The 24,484-nt window shown below is 38.4% G+C and overlaps 1 protein-coding gene across 1 annotated transcript in view; it reads right to left on the reverse strand.

Moving 5' to 3' along the window:
- Positions 1–1,234: 1,234 nt before the first annotated feature.
- Positions 1,235–24,484, reverse strand: part of LOC124605139 (DENN domain-containing protein 5B) — a 474,504-nt gene continuing 451,254 nt past the window's right edge. Inside the window, exons 17-22 of the mRNA XM_047136622.1 lie at positions 20,372–20,517; positions 19,276–19,394; positions 12,729–12,931; positions 5,488–5,670; positions 3,079–3,226; positions 1,235–1,718 (exon numbers count right to left, since the gene is read on the reverse strand). Of these exons, the coding sequence (XP_046992578.1) occupies positions 1,535–1,718; positions 3,079–3,226; positions 5,488–5,670; positions 12,729–12,931; positions 19,276–19,394; positions 20,372–20,517 (983 nt within the window). The 3' untranslated portion in view covers positions 1,235–1,534. The remainder of the gene's footprint in view (positions 1,719–3,078; positions 3,227–5,487; positions 5,671–12,728; positions 12,932–19,275; positions 19,395–20,371; positions 20,518–24,484) is intronic.

The following is a 24,484-nucleotide window of genomic DNA, read 5'->3' on the forward strand; positions in this document are numbered from 1 at the left end:
ACTGTCAGTTCATCAATATAAAAATATCAAACTAATTAACAATCTTCCATGTCATATGTTGACTGTCTGAAATTTACAATGAAGCATTTTATTCTATGTACGGACCCTGATTCAATGTTTTCAAAGAAAGCTTTTTTTGTGGCATTCTGAAATTAGGAGTGTATAAGTGAATAGCACACTAAAGAACCAAATTAGCTTTGAGAACACATCATGCACCACATTTCACAATGCAATCATAATATCAAGAGAAATACACAAATTTTTTGTTGATGTTAGAATATTCCCTGCATATCAAAATAATTTTGTTCAGTCCATTTGACTATACAAATGTATCACTACTCTTTAATTTAACTCAGTGGTCCCACTTTCAGAAAAAGCTGTACTGTCAATAGTAACTCAGATTCTTTGTTGCATCTTGGGCAAACAGTATGAGGGCATATCAGAATTTTGAATTTTTTTCAGTGCTCATGATATCAGTTTTTACCTCACTAACTTTAAAAAAACCTACTAGTGGTCATATGTAAGTAGAGTTATACTGCTACAAGTAATTTAATTCTGTAGGATGCCATACACATCAGTGTCATTTCAAAAAGGCTCTTATCACAAAAAACAAATGTGGACACATACCATAGACACACAGAGAGCCACAGCAGCCTGACACTGGGAAATTTAAAATATAAAGATAATTACTGAAAGAAGCCAGGATACATAGAGAAAGCACTCATTCTATGAGGAGGGGGAGAATCAGACAGACCCCCAGACTCATAGTTTTATCTCTGTATTCGAGTAACACTTCCCATGGTAATGTATTAGAGTTGTCTATTAAGGAACCTGGAGAACTTGAAAATTTCAGTGGTTGTCCACTGTCCTCATCTCTTATAAGAGATTGCCAGGGGCAGCAACCTGAAATCAACCAACAACTTAAAACTTCTGAAAGAGATTCTTACTTGACTTTCAAATCTACCAAATCAAGTGCTAATATTAGCTGGCAATTTAAAAGCAAAAGCACCCAGAAATAGTTCATTTTGACATTATTATTTGCCAAATAGTTGGTCATTTTTGTTTAATGAGTATCAGCATGAATGCACATTTTTTGAGTAATGCAAACAAAACTACTATTGTGAAAGACATCATCTACTCACTGAAAGAGTAATAATATTCACAAAAGTAATCATTGTTGTCATGTAGTAGGAACTAACAACAGAGTATAATAAAAAAATTTCACATTGGTAACTAGAATATAAACATCAATTCTTGTTTACTCAGTTACAACATATACATAAATTTAATTTTCACAGTAATTTCTATGTTTCAGACCTGTCCACATCAGGCATAACTGCCAGCTGCATGTAAAATATGACAGGCCATAAACATATACATATCAGGTACACAATGACTTCAAAACTACTTCACAGTCATTTCCTCATATAAGAAGAATTAAGGGGCCTCTCTGCATAGTGAGAAGGAACTGTCTAAGATGAGATCCACATTATATGGACTAGCAGTAGGCAGACATTTACACTTCAAAGGCCCTTCATTGTCCAATATCCTTTGTGATCGAATTTTCCAGCACAATATCAAATTCATCAAGTGAATGAAGAATCTGAGTGAGGAAGGTCCTGTACTGTGGGTTCCGTAGGAAAGACTGCTCTTCATACATATCCAGTGTAGTGCGTGTTAATGACAGTGGCTGCAGCATGCGGCTTAGAAGGTGTTCCCTGTAACACCAGCAATTATACAGAATATGGATAAGCAAATATTTACACAAGTCAGGTAATATTTAAAGGTAAATTTAACCTGTATGTCAGGATGGAAATGGTTTTGCAATCTCTCAGTGGCTAGATGTTTTCTTATAAATAAATTAAAAATAAACAAAATCATTAGGTAATGTTAAAAGCACAATTTTAATATATACTGATTGTTTTTCATCAGTTCAAGTCTTCAAGGAAGCCATAGTATCTTTTGTAGTTTTTATTTCCAAGAACTCAAAGAGAATTCCATTGAGGTGATCAACATTCATTGGCTTGAGCAATTTCCTGGCAGCTTTTATTCACTACATGATTTGAAGCTGACAAAGTGGATCACTTCAGAGGGCACTTCTTGATCATACCTAACAAGAAACAGTTACTTCAACACATCAGGTAACTTGCCCAGACTCCCTGATGTAAGGGAATGAAGAATTATAATCAATTAAAAGCAAACAACCCATTGCAGATAAAGTGAAGTCCACTAATAGAGTAATGTCATTATTCAGAGGAAGAACCCATCAAGGACAAACTGGTTATCTGAGCTGAATAAAACTTTTTACTTACCACAGTAAGGAAATATATCCTATTCCACACAGAAAGATAATTTTGGTGTCATATTGCTCTTTATTAGCACCAAAATTATTATACATACAATGTAAATTTCTACACACAAACACAACAGTTTGTTACTATATGAATTCATATACATAAAGTATAATTTACAATCAACACTGTCCTTTGGGTCATACAAAGTAGTAAGCCATCTCCCCACTTTCTTAATCACTTACTGCTAGTACTTTCAATCTGGATTCCTCCATATTATTTTTTGGGGTGATACTATTTCCCCAAATGTAATGTATTTTTAGAATAACAAAGAACAGGCTGCAAAAGACAGATACTGAAAGCTGTTGTTGTTGTTGTTGTTGTTGTGGTCTTCAGTCCTGAGACTGGTTTGATGCAGCTCTCCATGCTACTCTATCCTGTGCAAGCTTCTTCATCTCCCAGTACCTACTGCAACCTACATCCTTCTGAATCTGCTTAGTGCATTCATCTCTTGGTCTCCCTCTACGATGAAAGCTGTTAAAGATCACAAAATGTCTCAAAAACAGGCATCATTCATTGCTTTTCTGATTTTTTTCCAGGAGTGTGTGTATTCAACAGTGAAATATCCTTACCCTTTATTATTTTATGCTGTAGCAATGTTTTTACTGTGCATGATGCATTTTGTTTATCATGTTGCATCAATTAGTACAGCAACTGCTTTAATGATGGGAGTGCCTATATGAGATTGCAATACCAGGCATAAATAAGATTTTTTTGTTTTACTCACCTTGCACACAGACATATAAAAAGCTGAAACTTTCCATCCTTGCCAAGAGACTGACTGGAGTTATCTACTTGGTCCACAAGGTTGCAGTAACACAGAACTGTCTCATCTCCTAAATGAACTTGTTCTTGGAGGTTCTCTCTTGCTCTTACTGCAATTAAAAAGTAATTTATTGTCATTTACCATTTTCATGAGCACATGCAAGTTTGGCAAATGTTCGATAAAGATTTCCATACTAATACACCATTTTAATTGCAAATAACACAGTCAAGTACATTGGGCATGTGAACATAGTTCCAGTATCAGAATTACTAAAAGGTTTGCCTTCTTTAAACTAAAGGAATCATGATTTTATATTTGTAGAGGTGGAACAAATTTGTATCAGAGTCCAGAAACAAAGGAATAAATGAAAATTTTGTGTATAAAAAAAGTAGTTTGCACTTCTGTAGTATATACATCATGGGAGTTCTTTTGGAAGTGATTTCTTTAATGTATGAATATTAAGGGAAAACAATAGTTTTTACATTAAATTACTTTGATTGCTTTATTTCAAATGCATTCAGTTAACAGTTTAACATTTCTGTTTAACTTATCTCCATTTTTTGTATGACATAGGAGTGCAACATTCCTACATTGTTTGTCATTTTCCATGACATATGTCGCAACCTGTCACTTCAGTTGGTGAGGAGTGTTGCCTTTCAGTATGATCAAACTATAACTGAAAATCTTAAACATTCATTTAAGGACATCATAAAGAGTCAAAACTAAAAATTTAAAAAGTTTGCTGATCATTTTCATTCCAAAGAACACAATGAAGAAATATTACGATTTAACTGTCCTGTCTCTATCGAAGCCATCAGCGACAGAGCACACCCTTAGACTGGGAAAGAAAATTTGGCACATTGTTTCAGACAAATAATCCAGTCATTCACTCTAAATGATTAAGGAAAATCACAGACAATCTAAATATGGGTGGCCAGATGGGGATTTGAACCACTGTCCTCCTGAACATGAATCTAGTGTTTTGCCAGTTTACTGCCTCACTCAGCCCCATTTTAAATAGCTAGAATTGTTAATTATGTAAACATAAGTTTTGGCACCACCAACAGCCTAAACAAGATGCTTATTCATAATATAAAACTATTGTATACAGATCCAGATGCATCTGGCATTTACAAAATTATCTGCAGCCATTGCAACAAATATTATATAGATCAAGCAGGCAGAAATTTCGGATCTCTATTTAAAGAGCATATGTATTGCTGCAACTAGGGAATGTAGCAAATCACATTATAAACACAGGCCACTCTTTGAAAGTCAAAAACAACCTTGAAATTTTGCATAAAATCAGAAAAGCATAATAATGCATATAATGAAAGTAATGGAAATATTCATTCACGATACAGAAATGGAGATAATGTTCTTAATGCAATAACTTATTTTAAAAACTCAAAATTCTTCGGCAGCCTTAAGCCAGTTCTAAGGCAACAGAATCCAGATGTGCCAGTGTTAAACAAAGGACTACAAGACTGTCAGTATAACAAATATCACTGTAAAGAAGCTATAGTTGATACTGATCCACACACAATGTTTGACCAGTGAAAAATGTCTAAATCAATGTCAGATTAAGCAGTGTAATAGTGTAATGTCACATAACAGCTCTGCCAGTGTACCAACAATGCAGACGGCACTTTGGTATGACAAAATAATAAGTTAACAACTGACATACAAAAAATGCCATAAACATTTGAGGCAAGGCTCCAGGCCAGCAGAAGACAACAGTGGACATCAATTTCTAGCCATCCACTGCTCCCTCTCACCCAAATTTGAGCCACTTCAGTAGCACAATAGTGAACAAACACCTCTATGTCAATTTAGATTAAGACGTTTTATCTTTAAGTAACATCTGCCTGACTAAATGGCTGACAATGAGCAAAAAATGCTTGAAACGTGGCAGTATGGTAAATTATAAATAAAATAAACAAATGTCACTGGTAGCAGAAAAAACACAAACAACTATTCCACATAATCACAGTGCCTAAACTTAGCCAACATGACCACAATTTATTCACTAGAATTGTGTTCTTTTACTCTTTTCAGGGTCATTAAATTTTTTCCTATTCTTGGAACAGTAGGAAAAGGTAACACACTTATTTTCAATAACAGTTTTAGAATAAGACACACAAAATTTTAATTCTGTCTCTAAGATTTACGATGTCATATTCACCAAACATGCAAGTTCCAAATGTGAAAATAACCACGACACAATAGTAAACTAAGAGAAAACACTGACACTTAGCAATGAGGACTATCAAGTTCACAGCTAACTGACATTTTTCAGATCAATACAATTGCATTTAATAGGCATACATTTGGAAAGAAAATTCTAAATTCCAGGAAAATATTTCTTACCAAAGTAGTCCCAGAGATACAAGTTCCTTCCAAACAAGCGAACTGATCTGAAACCCACTAAAAATGCTTGTTCAAGGCAATAAACAAGACCCATCTCTCCACACAACAGCAGAGTTAGCCTACCACGGTCTTTCTCATATCTGCGGCGGTAGTAATACTTCACTATGCTGTTCACTGCATCACCTGCAAAACCCAGATCTATTGTATAGTCTCAAAGACAGACAGACATAAAAGGCAAAATTCTTCTCTAACTACATCTACAAACCAGCAGAAAAGCTTCAAAAAGCACTCTGTAACAGTGATGAAAACTCTAAGATAGGCCAATTGAAACCCACTCAGATGTCTCAGGTTTGTTGCACATACAATAGTTGAAAAATACTTTTTTTTTTTACATCTTTAGTGTAGCTGTCAATGACATAAGTTTATAGTAGCTCTAAGGGATGTTACTAAACAAAAAACACACATATAACATATTAAAATTTGAACCTTCCATCAGGAAATTAATTATGTAAATAAAAGCTTAAACCTCACAATACTGGAAAAGGTGGATTGTAAGCAATGTAATAAATAAAGGCAAAGTGGAGGAGGTATTCAGCAGCGAGTAAGCACATGAACAAGAAGTTGAACACTGCAATGCAGACTCCAAGCTTGCAAGAAGTACTGGGTGTGAAAGAACCAATGACAAAGAAAACACAGGGAAAGAAATTAATTGACAAGAGAGAAAGATGGGCTTTACAAACAATAGTAGATGACACATGATGGAACAGCACCATATCACAATATTAACACTATAGTGGGTGGAATACAAATAATATAAAGCTAAGCAACAATACTGAATTATCTTTACTGTACAGTACGTTATGAAACATACTGGCAGATTACAATAGTGTAAAGGATCCAGAGATAAACCTAAAATATTGCCTTTCATAGGTAATGCTCTTAAGAACCAGGATATCCAGACATGACTCACAACTCCTCCTCATAGCTTCACTTTCGACAGTCCCATTCTCCTAATTTCTAAACTTAACAGAAACTCTCCTGTTTATGTTGCTGGACAAGGAAACAAACCCATATGCTCTGGCTAAACCATTTCTCTGTAACATATTTTCTTCCAGGAGGGCTAGGCCAGCAAAGTACGCTAGTACAGTCTTAATCTGAAAAGAAAGATTCTAACGTACAATGCTCTATTTTTTGTAGATCTGGTTATCAAACGCCAAACACCTCTACTGGTCGGTGGGTCTCTACGGCCTATTCTCAATAGTTTTTGCAATAAAGCTAGTTGAAAAAGTCAGGAAAAGGAATGATACAGGTCATCAATAGATTGTTACTTGCATTCTATTTGCAATTTCCCCTTCATATTTGGGTTTTATTACAAGTTTCTCTTTACGAGACTTGCTCAAACATGCCACTGATCCTAACCCACTAACAGTGTTTCAAAGCCCTTTTGGAACAACACATCACCTTCTTGAATTGTAAATAATAGATTTCAGCTATCAGTTGTCCTTTTTAAATTTTATTGGCAGATCTAGATTTCAGGTAGAAACTAGCCATTCTCAATGCACTATCATTTTTTATCAATACATGTAATGCCTGTTGGTCGGGTTCCAGTTCATTGAACTGCGGATGTAGCCTGACCAACAGGCATTACATGCATTGATCAAAAATCTGCCACTATAGCCCTAACAATACGACTATCCTCGCAGGCGTCTGTGCTGCGTGGACATCCAGAACCTCATCTACAGGTGTGAGAAGGTTCACATGACCACTAATACCATCATCATTGCAAAACTGATGCCGCACATCCAACTCGTGGAGCAATTCTTCAAAAGGACCATCCTGCTACTCAGACGGCTGCAATTTGACCCCTTTCAAACTCACTCAATTGGCTACAGCAAGCACGAATGTGTTGTCTCTGTGGTGTGATTGCCTGCTGCTTCACACAGTTGCACTGCACTGAGCCTTATGGTTGTGAGCATTCCTTACTAAAGAATAGACACAGATGGTACTCTACTAGCTATGCCAGTATGCTGTCTGTTGGTGGATGACGCTGACAACATTCATCTAGTTGAGCGCCCCACAAACCAAACATCATCATCATCATCATCATCATCATCATCATCATCATCATCATCTACTATCGGCCAGGTGGCATATCCTGTCATTGGATCAAAACTGATGTCATCTTTCCTGGTGTACTATTCCTCCCCTTCACCCAGCAGTGTATTTTGTGAAGGTCAGCCAAAACTGGTTGTTGCTGCAAGAAACATCACTGCTGTGTGCACTATGATTGAGGAGGATTGATATGTGACCTACAGTGAGGTGTTGACTTCCTTAGGCATACTAAAGACAGCAGTACACTTATTATTTCAAGAATATTAAGCTGTGACAGATATTTAGTCTCAATTCCTCACAATCTGAGGCATGTCTCAAATGGTGCAAGGAAATACTCATACATGCTGCAAACTAGGAAGCAATCAACTACCGTATTTGCTCAGTTATAAGATTTTTTTTTTCCAAATTCATCATTTGAAAAACACAGGGTTGTCTTATATTCACAGATTAATCTACTGCTGTTGAGGTTAACGTTTTTATGTTGTTTAATAGAGAATATGAAGGTCATCTTCACATTTACAGATGAAATTTGGCTATTGAGATCACATGCAGATTTATTTTGAAGAATTCGAAAGGACAGGACAGGACAAATGATATACACTTTCAACCAAACTCAAGATTTCCTAATAGGCCAAAATGCTCAATACATTATCGACATAGCTTGAAGAATCATGTAACATTTGACTCGCCCGACACTAGTGCTAGGGAAGGAAAAGCTGGAATTAACTACACTTATTTTTCCTTCCTTTAAAATCTTATTTAAAGAATAGATCTTTTTAAAACTTTTATTTGAGAATCTGGAAGGAAACAGATGTAAAAGCTACAGGCACTTTCATTATTGCATTATCTCTCACAAATTTCACAGAACTGGAGAAGAACTTTGACCCTGCTTTGGGATCATTTAACCCCAGTGACTGTGTTAACTGGAGAGTAAGTCAGGGTTACCTGGACCTCTCAGGTAAATAAATTAATTACAGGACACTAAATAAAAAATTTATTGCAACAACATTAGTAACAATGATAAACACATCTTTGTAAAGACGTTAATGAAAGAAGTCATGGAAATAACAAAACAAGTGCACAATGAATTTAGTGGCATCAGTCTAGAACCAAATGTTGCTTTCATAGTGAGCCCTAGTGCCATGTATCGGATTACGTAGTTTGGCAATTATTTAATTTAAAGCATCAAAGGCATCATCTTCTGCAGCTTCAAATTTTAGAGTAGAAACAACTCCAGTGAAACATTTTACTTCAAACCAATCACTGTACATTTTAAAGACTTTAGCAACATAACAGTGATCTCTCATCGCAGTTTTCCCTTCTACTCTGACTACAATGAAGTTCCCTTCTTTACCGTTTCAACATTTCATAACCACTTGTCTACAAGTAATCATTAGAGGAATCAATGTACTAGACATAATCAGCAGGCAGCAAATTACGTCACATTGCCAATCATGGGAATTTATACCGCATGCTACGGCATTTTGGAATATCTACTATGTTTAAACTGCAACTTGTCTGTATCCATTTGCAACTGGAATCGAAATTACTTTTAAATTGGACAAATACTCAACAATAGTATTCATTTCTGCAGGACATGGTTAAAGCCTAGATAAGGACCAGTGGTGTTCTTGCGCTTCACGCTGCAATGCTGTCAACGCTCATTGGGACATAATGGGAACAAAGGGGGGGTGGGGGGTGGGGGGGGGGGGGGGGTGGAGGGTGTCAGCTGCTGGTCCTAATCAGCGAATGGGAGAGCAGCAGGCAGACAATATTTCTGGAAGCAAGAGACACTGTAACATTCTCATGTCAGTATAGAAGAAAATCTAATATACATTTGGATAAAAAAATGTTTTTTTTTTTTTCAGGTCCCACGGTAACCACAACTTCAGAAATTGCAACATATTTGGAAAAAACAGCCCAGTATTTATGACAACACAGACATAAATTTCACAATTCTGCTATTAGGGTGATAATGAAAAATAGTGATACCACAGCGATAAACCTTGAAAGGAAAATGGTCTGCAAATTAAGTAAACCATTTCTTTTCATTGATTTATTTCACCTTGTATTATCAAAATGCAGACAATTAATAAAAGACATAAATTTAGAATAGGTGTTATGTTATGTTATGTTATGTTAACCGGGGACCTAGAAATGAGGGAGAGGCTCTGTCCACGCCGCAGCTGCAGTGGTCCGCAACCCGACGATGACTACCGCAGTCCACTCCTCACCCCTCCGCCGCCCCACACTGAACCCAGGGCTATTGTGTGGTTCGGTCCCCAGTGGACCCCCCAGGGAACGTCTCACACCAGACGAGTGTAACCCCTATGCATGCATGGTAGAGCAATGGTGGTGTATGCGTACGTGGAGAACTTGTTTGCACAGCAATTGCGATTTAGTATAACTGAGGTGGAATAAGGGAAACCAGCCTGCATTTGCCAAGGCAGATGGAAAACTGCTTAGAAACCATCCACAGACTGGCCAACTCACCGGACCCCGACACAAATCCGCCAGGCGGATTCGTGTCGGGGACTGGCACTCCTTCCCACCCGGAAAGCCAAACGTTAGACCGCACGGCCAACCGGGCGGGCCTGGTATAACGTTAACTTTTGGGGCAGATACTTTATGTCAATAAAACAGTTTGTAATTCTGATTAGTCAAAATATGTTCAAAATATATTTTTCTCATGAAGGGTTTTGAAAAACATGGGGTCATATTACAATCAGGGTCATCTTATACGTGGGTGAATATAGTATTTGGGTGTTCCAAGACAAGCCAAAATCAACAAAGTGGTTCGTACATGAAGCACTTCCAAGTAAATGATCACTCATTTCTTTGGTCCCATTGAACAGGCAGCAACCACCGCTTTGTACTTCACGCTTTAGACCAGGCATGGGTGATCATTGGCGACACATGGACCTGATTCACATACTTACTTAAAGTCATGGGCTGCCCCATCATGACATGCCAGGAACCCCCCTAGCATGTAAAGTCGACTATAGCCCCCATGACGTTAATGCCGATGACATAACGCACAGATATGAATGGTTTTCCTTTCCCGATGTGCTGTGCCAACGAATTATGCCTCACAACACGTTTTTGAGAGACAAGCAAACACTTGATTTTCAATGGAAGACAACAATTTCTTTGCCAGGTGATCAGTGAAATCAGGAAAAAAACTGAAATTGTTACAATACCGTATTTACTTGAATCTAAGCCGCACTCGAATCTAAGCCGCACCTGAAAAATGAGACTCGAAATAAAGGGAAAAAAAAAAAATTTTCCCGAATCTAAGCCGCACCTGAAATTTGAAACTCGAAATTCAAGGGGAGAGAAAAGTTTTAGGCCGCACCTCCAAATCGAAACAAAGGTGATCCATTGTAATATGAGACACAATAGGTCGAATGAATGATGATACAGCTACAGTAGTTCGGTTTGAGTCGTAAGCTTAGCAGTTAAGCTATACCAGGTAGCCATTGCTATGTGTCAGGCACTCCGTCCGTATTTATACGAGTACCCTTCCTTTTTCACGTGCTTCGTCTGATGATAGAGGATGTTCTGAATGAGAGTTTAGCGAACATTTTTCTCCGTTTGAAAATCTTTGTGGCCGCTTCTTTAGTACCTTAGATTTAAAAATCTAGTCAGTTGCTGTGCTTCATTTCTGACAGTGTCCGCCCCAGTAGCTGAGTGGTCAGCGTGACGGATTGCCGTCCTCTGGGCCCGGGTTCGATTCCCGGCTGGGTCGGAGATTTTCTCCGCTCAGGGACTGGGTGTTGTGTTGTGTTCATCATCATTTCATCCCCATCCGGCGTGCAGGTCGCCCAATGTGGCGCCGAATGTAATAAGACCTGCGATATGGCGGCCGGACCTGCCCCGCGAGGGGCCTCCCGGCCAATGACGCCAAACGCTCATCATCATCATCATTTCTGACAGTATCACTATTGCGCATAAGAATAATACGAATATAAACATGACACTATACGTATATTCTTCCATGTTTGCTGTTGTCTCACTCTAGTTTCGTAGTTTATTGGGCAGACAGGATTTAAATAAGATAGCAGCAAACACGAAAGAATACATGGCAAAATGTTCATATTCGTATTATTCTTATGGTGAAGAGAATACTGCAGGTGATTCACATTTCATCAGGTTCCTATTAGCAACCACCTCTTCTCACAGGTAGGAAAAAATTCAGAACGTAGAGTTGGCCGTATTGACAAACATCCCAAACAGTCTTACGAGTCGGATTTTCATAGTACATTGAAATTCTGCTACATTCGAAGATGAACAATACAAAATTTGTATTTACTTCGTTGGATAATGTATGAAAATGCAGTGGTCGAAACTCGGGGCGGAGAAAAAAAAGCTCGTCTTCTACCTTTTTTTTAAATTTATTTACTGGCGCAGAGGTTTTGGCGCCAGTATTTATCTTTGTGCCTACAAAGCATGCCTGTGTAGTGCTACATACATTCGACGGCAGAAGTTAGTTGTGGCGGCACCTACCAACATTTTTAAGAACTTCCGCTTGCTTTGCACTCGATTGTAAGCCGCAGGCGGTTTTTTGGATTACAAAAACCGGAAAAAAAGTGTGGCTTGGATTCGAGTAAATACAGTCAACATCATTAAAATACCAGCTATTGCATAGCACATCAAATTACTGTATCATGGTTCACATTTACCTGATTTATCGCCTAATGAATTCTTTTTGTTCCTGTAGATCAAACAAAAAATACATTGACAGTAAGTTTCATTGCCACGAGAAATTGTTGAATTCTTCCATTTTTGAGGCATTGACATCACAGTATGTCCATAAATGGTTCAAGCACTTTTAAAACTGTGTAACTTATAAAGCAAAATGATTTTAATTACAATAAATCAATTTGCACAAAAAAGTTTGTGACAATTTAGGGAAGTGGTCTTTGTATGACAGATGTGGAAGAATGTTGCAGCCTCAAAAGGGACTTACATTACTTTCATCATCGCTTAATGCCTATTATTTAAGTATCAGTAAGCAGTTAACAAATTAAAATTTTCCACTCCATACTTACAGTATAAACTACAACACTATGTAATTACAAAATTATAACTAATTCTTTGACACTACCTCAATGAGTATATTTGCTTACCAAGCATCTGTTGTATATCTTCTGGAGAGGGCCGCGTTTCTGATGGACGCCTTGGCACTGAAGGACTACGGCATCGAGGCGGTGTCCGGCAGGTCTCTGCCAGTTGCTCACTCCCTACATGACGGGGAACCAGTTCTCCTACCAATAATCTTTCTGTTGAGCCATCATCAATGCCACGACCGAGCCATCGACCACATGGAAACCTTCACATTACAGAAGAAGAATCTCATTAGCAAAATACAAAGACTGCAATCATACTACTGCTTTTCAATGACTGAACTAAACAGGAGTTAATATTACACAAGGAATAAACTAAAATCAAAATCAATTTAATTCATCAGCTAAAAAGTCCATGGGCATCATGCACACACCCTCTGTGCACAGCTATAATAAAATGAGAGAAAACAACTGAGGCTGCCTGCATTACTCAAAAACATAAAAGCACCACTTTATTTACATAAATAAGCCAAGACACACGATCTACAGGAGCATGTTGAGGAACTGTGGCTCAAGCTTAAAAGAATAGCTGACCATGCACTGGATAGTAGTACAGTTCATGATAGGAGGGAAATTCCATGGTATACAGTCACTGTAGAGAGTCATCCACACCTACATCAACATTTGTACTCTGTAAACCACTATGAAGTGCATGATAGAGGTTAGATCCCATTGCATCAGTTATAAGGGTTTTTTCCTGTTCTATTCATGTATGGAGTGTGAGAACAATGACTATTTAAATGCCTTGTGTGTGTCGTTAATCTAATCTTGTCCCCACGACACCTCTGGGAGTGAAACGCAAAGGGTTGTATTATAGTACTAGTGTCATTGCAATACTACAAAATGGATAGATTGCTACGCATCATATATAGCAGATATTGATTCACAGAGAGACACACCAAAAAGTCTGCTAAACATGTGACCTTTCGGCCAAAGGACATTCTCCTTAAGGAGACAAAACACACACACACACACACACACACACACACACACACACACACATTAATCCAAGCACACACATTGGGTTATGTGTGCGTGAACTGTGCTAGTGTGTGTGTGTGTGTGTGTGTGTGTGTGTGTGTGTGTGTGTGTGTGTGTGTGTTATTTTAAAACAAGGCCTTTTGGCCGAAAGCTCTCATGTTTGGCAGTCTTTTTGGTGTGCGTGAACTGTGCTAGTGTGTGTGTGTGTGTGTGTGTGTGTGTGTGTGTGTGTGTGTTATTTTAAAACAAGGCCTTTTGGCCGAAAGCTCTCATGTTTGGCAGTCTTTTTGGTGTGCTTGACCAGGACTCAACATCTCCTCTCTCCTCTATATGGCGACTAGCAATCTATCCATTTCATAATACTATCATTATTCCATCCTGGATTTTCCTTTTTTTTATTACTAGATTCATCATTTAAAATTGGTTATTGAAACTTTGTAAGTACGCATTCTCAGGACAGTTATGTTATCTACCTTCAAACTGTCTGCCAGTTTACTTCTTTCAACATCTCTGTGACATTCTCCTGCAGATCAAACAAACCTGTGATCATACATGTTGCCCTTCTCTGCGTATGATCGATATCCACTGTTTACCCTATTTGGTAGGGGTCCCACACACTTGAGCGATATTCTAGGAGAGGTCGCACAAGTGATTTGTAAGCAATCTCTATTGTAGATCAATGCTATTTCACTATTATTCTACCAATAAACAAAATTCTGCAGCCTGTTGTACCCGTGAGTGAGCTATTTAATCATTACATTTCATGTCCCTACAAAATGTTGCAACCAGGTATTTCTATGAGTTTAGTGATCCCAACTGTAACTCATTTATAGTGTAAAACATGGGATACTACATTTTTCATTTTGTAAAGTGCACAATTTTATATTTCTGAAAATTTAAAACTAGTTGCCAGTCTGTGCACCACTTTGAAATCTTGTCATGATCCGACTGAATATTTGTTCAGCTTCTCTCACTCTGTACTTCATTGTAGATAACTGCATATATGCGAAAAGATTGAGGTTACTGTTTGTATCATCTGCAAGGTCATTAATAAGCAACAAGAGCAGCAAGCATCCCAACACACTTCCCTGGGGTACACCCGAAGTTACATCTACATCTTTTGACTCTACATCCAAGATAACATGCTGCATCCTCCCTATCAAAATATTTTCAATCCAGTGAAAAAGTTCACTTGATACCCCATATGATCATACTTTTGATAATAAGCATGAGTGTGGTCTTGAGTTAAATTCTTTTTGGAAATCAAGAAATAATGCATCTACCTGGCTGCCTCGATCTGTGGGTTTCAGTATGTCACGTAAGAAAAGTGTGAGCTGGATTTCACATGGCCCATGTTTCCAGAATCCATGCTGTTTGGCATGGAAAGGACATTCTATTTTAGATACCTCTTTATGTTTGAGCGCAGAACATGTTTTAAGATTCTGTGACAAGTGCACGTCAACGATATTGGACGGTACTTCTGTGAGTCACGTTTGCTACCCTTCTTGCAGGTGGGTGTGACATATGCTTTCCTCCATCTACTGGGCATAGTTTTCTTGTCTGACAGATCTGCAATACATTATAGTTAACAGAGGGGCTAACTCAGCTGCAAATTGGGTATACAATTTGATCAGGAGTCCATTGGGCTCTGAGGTTTTGTTCAGTTTTAACAATTTCTGCTATTTCTCAATGCCACTGACACTAATATCTATTTCACTCATCTATTCAGTGATATGGGAATTAAACTGAGGCAATACCCCTGGGTTTTTCTTTGCAAAGAACTTTTAAAAATAGAGTTAAGCATTTCTGCTTTCTAAATAAATGGAACAGATGTAATAGATGTAACACAAAGCAAAAGGTTAGGGACAGGGAGAGGCCAAATGAAATGTGTTTGCTTGTCAAGAGGGCAATGTGTGAAACCTTCAATGACATCTGTAGCACAATATTATCAAAAGATCTCTCACAAAACCCTTAAAAAATTCTGGCTGTATGTAAAGGCTGTTAGTGGCATCGGAGTCAGTGTCCATATACTCATGGATGAGACGTGAACTAAAATTGAGGGAAGCAAATCAAAAGCAGATATGCTTAACTTCATTTTCAAATGTTTCTTTACAAAGGAAAACCCAACACCATTGCCCCAATTTAATTCTTGTACCACTATAAAAATGAGTAAAGTAGTTATTAGAGTCAGTGGCATTGAGAAACAGCTGGAATCTTTGTAACTAAAGTTAGTTCTGGGACTTGATGGGCTCCCTGACAGATTCTATACCACAACTGCAACTGAGTTAGCCTATTTTAACCATTATATACCAAAGATCACTCAAACAAAAAACTGCAAGTAGTTTGAAAAAAGCACAGGTCACATTCATCTACAAGGACAGCAGAAGTGATCCAAAGCACTACAGTCCACTATCTTTGAGATCAGTAGATCTCAATGTAATCAGGTATCTCTAACAGAATTACAACCCCTATGCCAACCAGAATCGGTAAAATGACAATAGGTAAGGCAATCAGAATCAGTGTTTCTTGACTTCTGAAAGGCATTTCACGCAATGTTACACATGTGCTTTTTATCAAAAGAGTGATCATATGGGGATAGCAAGCAACATTTGTGACTGGATTGGTAATTTCTTGACAGGCAGAACACAGCATGTTATCTTGAATGGAAAGTCTTCAACAGATGTAGAAGTAAATTTGGATGTGCTCCAGAGAAGTGAGAGGTGCCCCTTGCTGCTGATGTTGCAGACAATATTAATAATAACCTCCAGCTCTTTGCAGATGATGCAGTTATCTATATAAAGAAGTGAGGCCTACTACATGAAACAAGCTGCACAAATATTCAGTCTGATCTTCAGACATTTCAAGGAGGTGCAAAGACTGGCAATTTGCTTTAAATGTTTAGAAATGTAAAGCTATGACTTCACAAAACAAAAAAATGTAGTGTCCTATGACTGTAATATCAGCGAGTAACAGTTGGAGTAAACTCGTACAGATAGCTGGGTGTGACAATTTGTAGGAATAGGAAACAGAAGAACACATAAGGTCAGTGATACGAAAAGCAATGGCAAGCTGTTGTTCTGTGGTAGAACAGTACAGAAATGCAATCATTCTGCAAAGATGATTGCACCTGAAACACTTTAGTGACCCATCCTACAATACTGCTCAAGTGTGTGGGACTGGTACCAAATAGGGCTTATGGGGGATATTGAACGTACACAAGGAAGAGCAGCACTTCCTACATGGCAGGAAAGCACTATTGCTGTGCATGGGATTTTTAGATTTTTATGGGTTCCATTAGCTGATTGGTATTTCTTGTTGTTCTATCATTTTCAAAGAGCTTTTTCTTCCTCCCTGTCTGAAAATGTATGTTATGTGTTTCTGAGTGTGTTTTTAACATACGTATGAAATCTGTTTTTTGGGTTTGTTGTTAACTTGTGTATGTTGTTTTCGGTGATGAATTCCTCTGGCTTTTTTCTATGCATTCTTGTGTCTCCATTAGCACTACAGTACTGATTTCGTTAGCTTCTGTTATAACACGTTATTTTCTGCTTACAGTCTTTTCCTTTTAAATTTTTATTCATATTAGTTACTTATTGAGTTTATTGTTTCTTTTTACATCTGTATTTCATATTACATAGTTATCTCTATATTTATATTATTGTGGTTGTTTCTTTCTCCTGCAGTGAGAATGTATTTAGAACCTATAACAAGATATCTGGTAACAAAATACACATTTTATTGTAGTTGCACTAACAGATTTGAAATACCACTAACAGTTATAAAGAAACTACACACAATAAGAACACACAAATGAAAAGTTTCTTCTCTTCTTTTGTTACTTAGTGAAAGCTCCCTGAAACATCTGTATAGTAATAACAGCTTACCTAATATGGGAAATTTAGAGTGTGAAGCAAATTTGTGAATTTCTTTCCATTTTCATATATTATGTGCTACCAGTACTGTTCAGTATGTTGCTAATTTTACAAGTCTGTCTTTATTTTCACACTTTGATTAACTTCTCCTGTCTCTATCTTCCTTTAGAGTATTTCACTGGCCCAGAGCAATAAACATTAGACATTCATTCTTCCTTGTATCAACATTATTTTAACAATATCTGTTCTGCCCCCCCCCCCCCCCCCCTCCCACACACACACACACACCTTTTTTTTAAGGGAAATATATTAAAGTTGTATTTTTCTTGAGTTACTAAAGTCACTTCTGACAACTGGTTGCCATTTTGAAAAATATTAATATGTAGTAATTTTATACTCGCCAGCTATGATCTCTGAAGTAGTCAAGATTTATGTTACATTTTATTTTGTATGTGTTGCTGTGTGATCCTCACTTAATCTCAAGTTATCTCTTTGCACTCTATGTGCAGGTATAAAAAAAAACAGTTATTTAATTAGTGAGATAAAAAATCTACTCACCAAGCAATGGCAAAACACACACATAAAAGACTGTTGTGATTGGCAAGCTGCAAGACTTGCCCTATACACCCTACTGCCATCACCTGTAATAGCCCCGTAACTGGCAAAACATATACTATCAAAGGGAGAGCCACCCGCGAAATGACACAGCATATACCAGCTATCATGTAAACACTGTTCAGCCTTCTACAATGGCATGACTACCACCAAATTACCAATTAGGATTAATGGGCATAGACAGAGGGTATATACTGGCAACTTGCAATATCCTGTTGCAGAGCATGCTCTGCAACATGACATTCGTGACCTCGGCGCCTGTTTCACCACACGTGCCATCTGGATTCTTCACCCAGATACCAGTTTCTCAGAACTCCACAAGTGGGAACTAGCACTACAACATGTCCTTGGTTCTCGCCAACCACCTGGGCTTAATTTACATTAATTTCTTCCATCTCAGCTTTTCTTCACTGTAACTGCTCTTTTCCTCACTACATTTTAGTTTTCTACCTCTTTCATTGTGTTTCCCGTCTATTTTTCACCACCCCCTCCCAACCCTGTTACATACAATGTACTTAGCTTCTCACTCATATTAATTCATGTATGATGTTTTAGTAGTAATCTTTGTCTTGCATATTACCCTGTTTCCCAACTTAAGCTCTCAAGTTTTCAAATCTCATCCGATGGAGTCCCCAACAATCAGTCTTTCCTTCTCATCCTGTACAGTAAGTTTCCCCTGATCCGCAGTTCTGGGTGACTTTCCCAAAATCTAACCCTTTTCCTAGACCTCTCCAGTCCTTTTCCTTCACCCTTCTTCTTTCCCCTCCAACCCTTCTGCCTGAAGAAGGAGCCACTGGCTCTGAAAGCTTGCCATTCACAACAGTCTTTTATGTGTGTGTTCTGCCGCTGCTTGGTGAGTAGATTTTTTATCTATCCAATTAAATAATTTATCAATAATTGATTGTTTTTGTTGTTATATAAAAACTGTTACATTCAATTATCATTACAAAATAGGTAACTTACATCAAACATAAATATCTCACACACTAAGGTAATTTTGGAAATTAAACGTAAGATTAAGGATGCATAGTAAACAAATGTCATAGTGCCAGTAAAATAAAAATATGTTCTGGAGAACTTACTTATATGTATGGCCTGCAATTTCATTCCTGACTACTACATGTTCTATCATCCATCTTGGTGATGGACCACTGTTGTCATGCCCAATACGAAGTGTTGTCAGTAGGCCCAGGTTCTTGTGCTGCATTGGCAATAAAACATAATTTTAATCATCTGTAGCTGTAATGATTATTTACAAAGTAAAATGACCCTATACTCAATGTAAATACTTTTTCATTTCTATCAGATATTATCATGCAATAAAGAGAGATTGTGCCGGTCAGGAGTATTATACATCCTGACAAACACAGTGTGAGCCTTAACTAAGAATAGTGCATTTTTTAAGTTAAGTTTTGCCACATGATGCATACAGCCAGTTGTGTTGAACAATTACAACACTGTACCAACAACAGAACAAGGAACAAAGCAGCAAATCATTAGTAATTAAATAATTATTGCTGAATACCTGTTTTTTGTCTTTCTATCAATAAAACATGATCTTCGGTGTTCTCAAGATGTCCATGCATCATGTACAGTTGTAATATCTCATTGTAAAGGGGGGCTGTGACTGTGAAAATTCTCACTCTTCTTGTGTTTTTCATTAGCACTGATTATATGAATAAATCCCCATATTTTTTTTCCAAAACACAACATGAGATAGTACTGCCATGCACAAACTTTGCTGGGCTATGCCATACCCAGTATGAAAATACTATTTTTGCTTTATTTACTTTCCAATAAAGCAATGTGCTGCCATCTGTCATAGTGAAGGTGCATAGTAATATGATGTTTACAATTGTTTACCATAAATTCTCTGTTACATGAAATCAAGGAACAGTTTTAACAACTGCTGCAAACAGTAGAATATTGCTCATGGTTTGAAGAAGAAGGAAAAGAATATTGTTTTCAAGTATGAATCCACAGCGTTTGGTATTTGCTGATATTATTAAAATGTTACCATAGCTTTTAAATGGTTGCTTCATTATTATGAAGGAATCAACAGCTAATCATAGTGTGTTTATGCAATAAAACAATAAAATAACATATACCGTGCTGTCCTAAAGTTTAGAAAGTAAACAGTGTTCAAAAATTAAGTTTAACTTAGTTTACAATGCTTACATGAAAAACAAACTCCAAGGAACCTCGTGGTACAGGAACATGTGATGTTTCTCCAAGCGTCCCAGAGACTGCTACCCATACGTTGGCTGTAGTAGTGGAAGCACTAGCTTTACGAGATGGGAATATCACCACACGGTATGGCATTTCTGGAAACAACATTAAATGCAAAACACTTAACTATACTGTCATGTAGAGGTGTAATTAGGTGTAATTAGATGTAATTTGGTGTAATTAGATGAATGATGAAAACTAACTTCACTTCACGAAGGTTTATTCAGAACTTGCACATACAGGAGTGCGGATCAAACTGCCTCTGGCCAGAACACATACAGTATATATACAGCTACAGAACATGCCAGTACAATGATTCTTGACATTTGTGGATACTTCTAGAATGCACTCAAACCGAATATAGAAATTAAAATTGTACAGTCCAGCTGAGTTTTGAACTCATGATCCTCCATGCAACAGTTTAGTATCATAACCAATACACCACAGTGCTACTCAGCATCGTCTGCAAACATTGCTCCCTCCTTAAGGGAACAGCATCTTGGTGTTACGTCCTCCTAGTCTGGGGACGAGTCATCAGTCCTGCATACTCTGATTCCTGATGACTGATTCTCGCCCTGGCAATGATCTTCTTAGAACTTCTTTTGCTGCTACACTCTTCGTCACCTTTCTATTTGCTGCCTGTTGCTGGAGCTTCGAATTTACCCTGGGTTGCAGGATCCTTGTAGGGCTTCATTCAAAGGACGTGGACCATATCTCTGATCGTTCGTCGTCTTGCGTCGGGGTCGAAATCTTCAACTTTTAAGTAACATCAGACAATTGTCTTACAACCTTATAAGGCCCAAAGTAGCACCTGAGGAGCTTCTCTTAGAGACCAACCTTCCGAACAGGAGTGAAGATCCAGACAGAGTCACAAGGCTCGTAGACAACAGAGCGGTGACTTGTGTCATATCTTCGGCGATCGTTTTCTTGAGCATGCAGCCTGCGGAGTCGAGCTAACTGCTGAGCTTTCTGAGCTCTGGTTAACACCTGGCCGATGTAGTCGTCGTCCACGTAATCAGGATGTAACAGAAACACAGTGTCCATTGTCGTAGTCACCTCACACCAATGCACCAGGAAAAATGGCGTAAATCCTGTGGTGTCTTGTTTGTCGGTGTTGTAAGCAAACATCACGAAAGGTAGCACCTCATGCCAGTTGCTCTGCTCAACATTGACGAACATTGAGAGCACGTCAGCCAAGGTCTTATTAAGGCGTTCAGTAAGCCCATTAGTTTGCGGATGGTATGCAGTCACCATGTAATGAGTAATGTTGCACCGACAGTTTATCTCTGTCATAAGATTCGATTGAAAAACATTCCCTCGATCCATAATTAACAACCTTGGGGCATTGTGTTTTAATACAATGTCTTCCACAATGAATTTGACTACCTCGAAAGCTTCAGCTGTTTTCAAGTCTTTGTAATTGCATAGCGTGTCACATGATCAGTGCAAACAATAATCCATCTATTGCCACTAGCAGATGTTGAAAATCGTCTGAGGAGGTCAATCCCAACATGCTGGAAATGCGTTTCGGCTGGTGGAATTGGTATGAGTTGGTCAAGTGGTTTCTGAGGAACTGCCTATCTCCTCTGGCACTCTCGACAGTGCAACAGATGGTGGCGGACATACCTAAATAAACCTGGCCAGAAAAATCTCTTGCAGATCCTATCGCTGTAGAGCATCTAGGCATATGTGTTTATGAATCACAGGTTGCCACCTCTTTACAAATGGATCAAAGTTTTTCTTGCAAAGTAATCCATTAACTACCTACAATCACATCCTCTGATCAATTTACGGCAAGCATAATTTGAGATATCTTGGTGTCCTCCTTCTGCTCAGCAGAGAGATCCTGGAGCGCAGCAAGAGAGTCACTATCTTCATCAAAATCTTGATGGTCTTGCACAGCATTTCTTTGGAGACAGTCTGCACCTTGGTGTTCTCTTCCTCTTTTGTACACTATGGTAATGTCATACCCTTGAAGACTTAGTGCCCACCTGGTGAGTTGTCCTGTTGGATCCTTAAGACCTGTCAACCAATAAAGTGAATGATGGTCTGTCACAACTGTGAATGGCCTTTCCATAGAGATACTGTTGAAATTTGCACATTGCCCAGATCACAGCACGACATTCTCTTTCTGTAGTTGAGTAGTTTCTCTCAGCTTTTGTAAGTGTCTTAGAAGCATAGGCTATAACCTTCTCTTTTCCATCCAAAATTTGCACCAGAACAGCACCAATCCCATACCCACTGGCATCTGTGAGTAGTTCTGTAGGTGCTCTCTCATAATACAGACCAAGTACTGGGTCAGTCGTCAGAGCTTATCACAGCACATCAAAAGAATCTTGTTGAGCACCACCAGATAAATTTAGCATTGGCTTTTAACCACTCTTGGAGTGACCTGGCTTTGATACAAAAGTCTTTGATAAAACGACAGTAATAAGAACATAATCTGAGGAAGCTTCCCACATCTCTAATACTTTTAGGAATAGGAAATTCCATTATAGATCTCACCTTTTGTGGGTCTAGCCGTACATCTTCGTTTGACACAAAGTATCCAAGTATTTTGATTTCTTTTGCTCCAAAGAGACACTTTATTGGATTAAGTGTCAGTCCGCCTTGTTGGAGACACTTAAGAATGGCCCTCAGTCTTTTTATATGTTTATCAAATGTCTCTGAGAACACTATAATGTCATCTAAATAACAAAGACATATCGTCCACTTCAGGTGCCTTAGAACATTATTCATCATCTGTTCAAAAGTTGCTGGTGCATTACACAAACCAAACGGCATTACCTTAAACTCATAAAGACCCTTAGTGGTGATGAATGCAGTTTTCTCATGATCAGCCTCATCTACTCTGATTTGCCAGTATCCCAAGTACATGTCCATGGTTGAGAAAAACTTAGCCCCCTTCAGACAATCTAGTGTATCGTCAGTTTGTGGAAGAGGGTAAACGTCCTTTTTAGTTATCTTATTAAGCTTCCTGTAATCAACACAAAAGCATCAACTGCCACCCTTCTTCCTAACGAGAACCACTGGTGATGACCATGGGCTCTGCGGAGGCTGAATGATGTCATTCTTCATCATTTTCTCTACCTCGTCGTGAATTATTCGACGTTCTGTTGCTGACACACAGTATGCTCTCTGGCTTATTAGTTGATAGTGCTAATCCCGTGCTTCACCGTCCATTTGTTTAATTTGCCCTTCACCTGTGAACAGAAGCATTCAGAGAACTCTTGAAGAATGACAAGTAGCTTCTTCTGTTGTTACTTAGTGAGATCTTGTGGTAGTCGAGCTAGAAGATCTTGTCTCATAGTGGTAGTGCTAATTTCACCCACAGACTCGGCATAGGAGGTTTCTATGAGACTCAGTTGTTCTTCAATTAACAGCTCTGTGTTTGCTATGCACATGCATCTTGGAAGGATCTGTGGTTCTTGGCGACAGTTAACTATCCACAATTCACCAAATCCATTCTTAAACGAGACGACAGAGGCTGGGGTGACCAAATTATTCTTCAGCTCCTCTTACATTCCACTAAAAGATCCGTGGGTTGATGCATGGCACGACACGTGACAGTTACCTTTCTAGCGCTGACTGCAGAAATGATCACTTCATCCAGCACACAGTCTCCACACACTCTGATGCCCATCTTCCTGTCCACAGTATCTCATCTCATCTAGCATAATCTTCGAGCGACCACAATCTATAATTGCCTGAGAAGCTATCAAAAAGTCCCATCTGAGAATGACGTCATGACTACACTCTTGTAATATGATGAATTCTAAAGGCTGTGTATGGCCACTTATACCCACATGAATGACACATCTTCCTGTACCTTTTACATATTTCCCATTAGCAGTCTTCAGCAGATAAGTTTTGTTGTCGACGAATACGGTTTTCTGCAACTGGCGACAGTACTTCTCTGAAATGACTGAATATGATGCTCCAGAGTCCACAAGAGCTTGGGCTGGTCGGCCATCCATGAGGATATCAACATAGTTTCCTATCACTTTTGTAGTGATCGACAGCGGAGGATTTTTCTCTTCAGCGGCCTCACCTCCAAGGAAG

The sequence above is a fragment of the Schistocerca americana genome, chromosome 3, assembly GCF_021461395.2.
Source record: "Schistocerca americana isolate TAMUIC-IGC-003095 chromosome 3, iqSchAmer2.1, whole genome shotgun sequence".
NCBI lineage: Eukaryota > Metazoa > Arthropoda > Insecta > Orthoptera > Acrididae > Schistocerca > Schistocerca americana.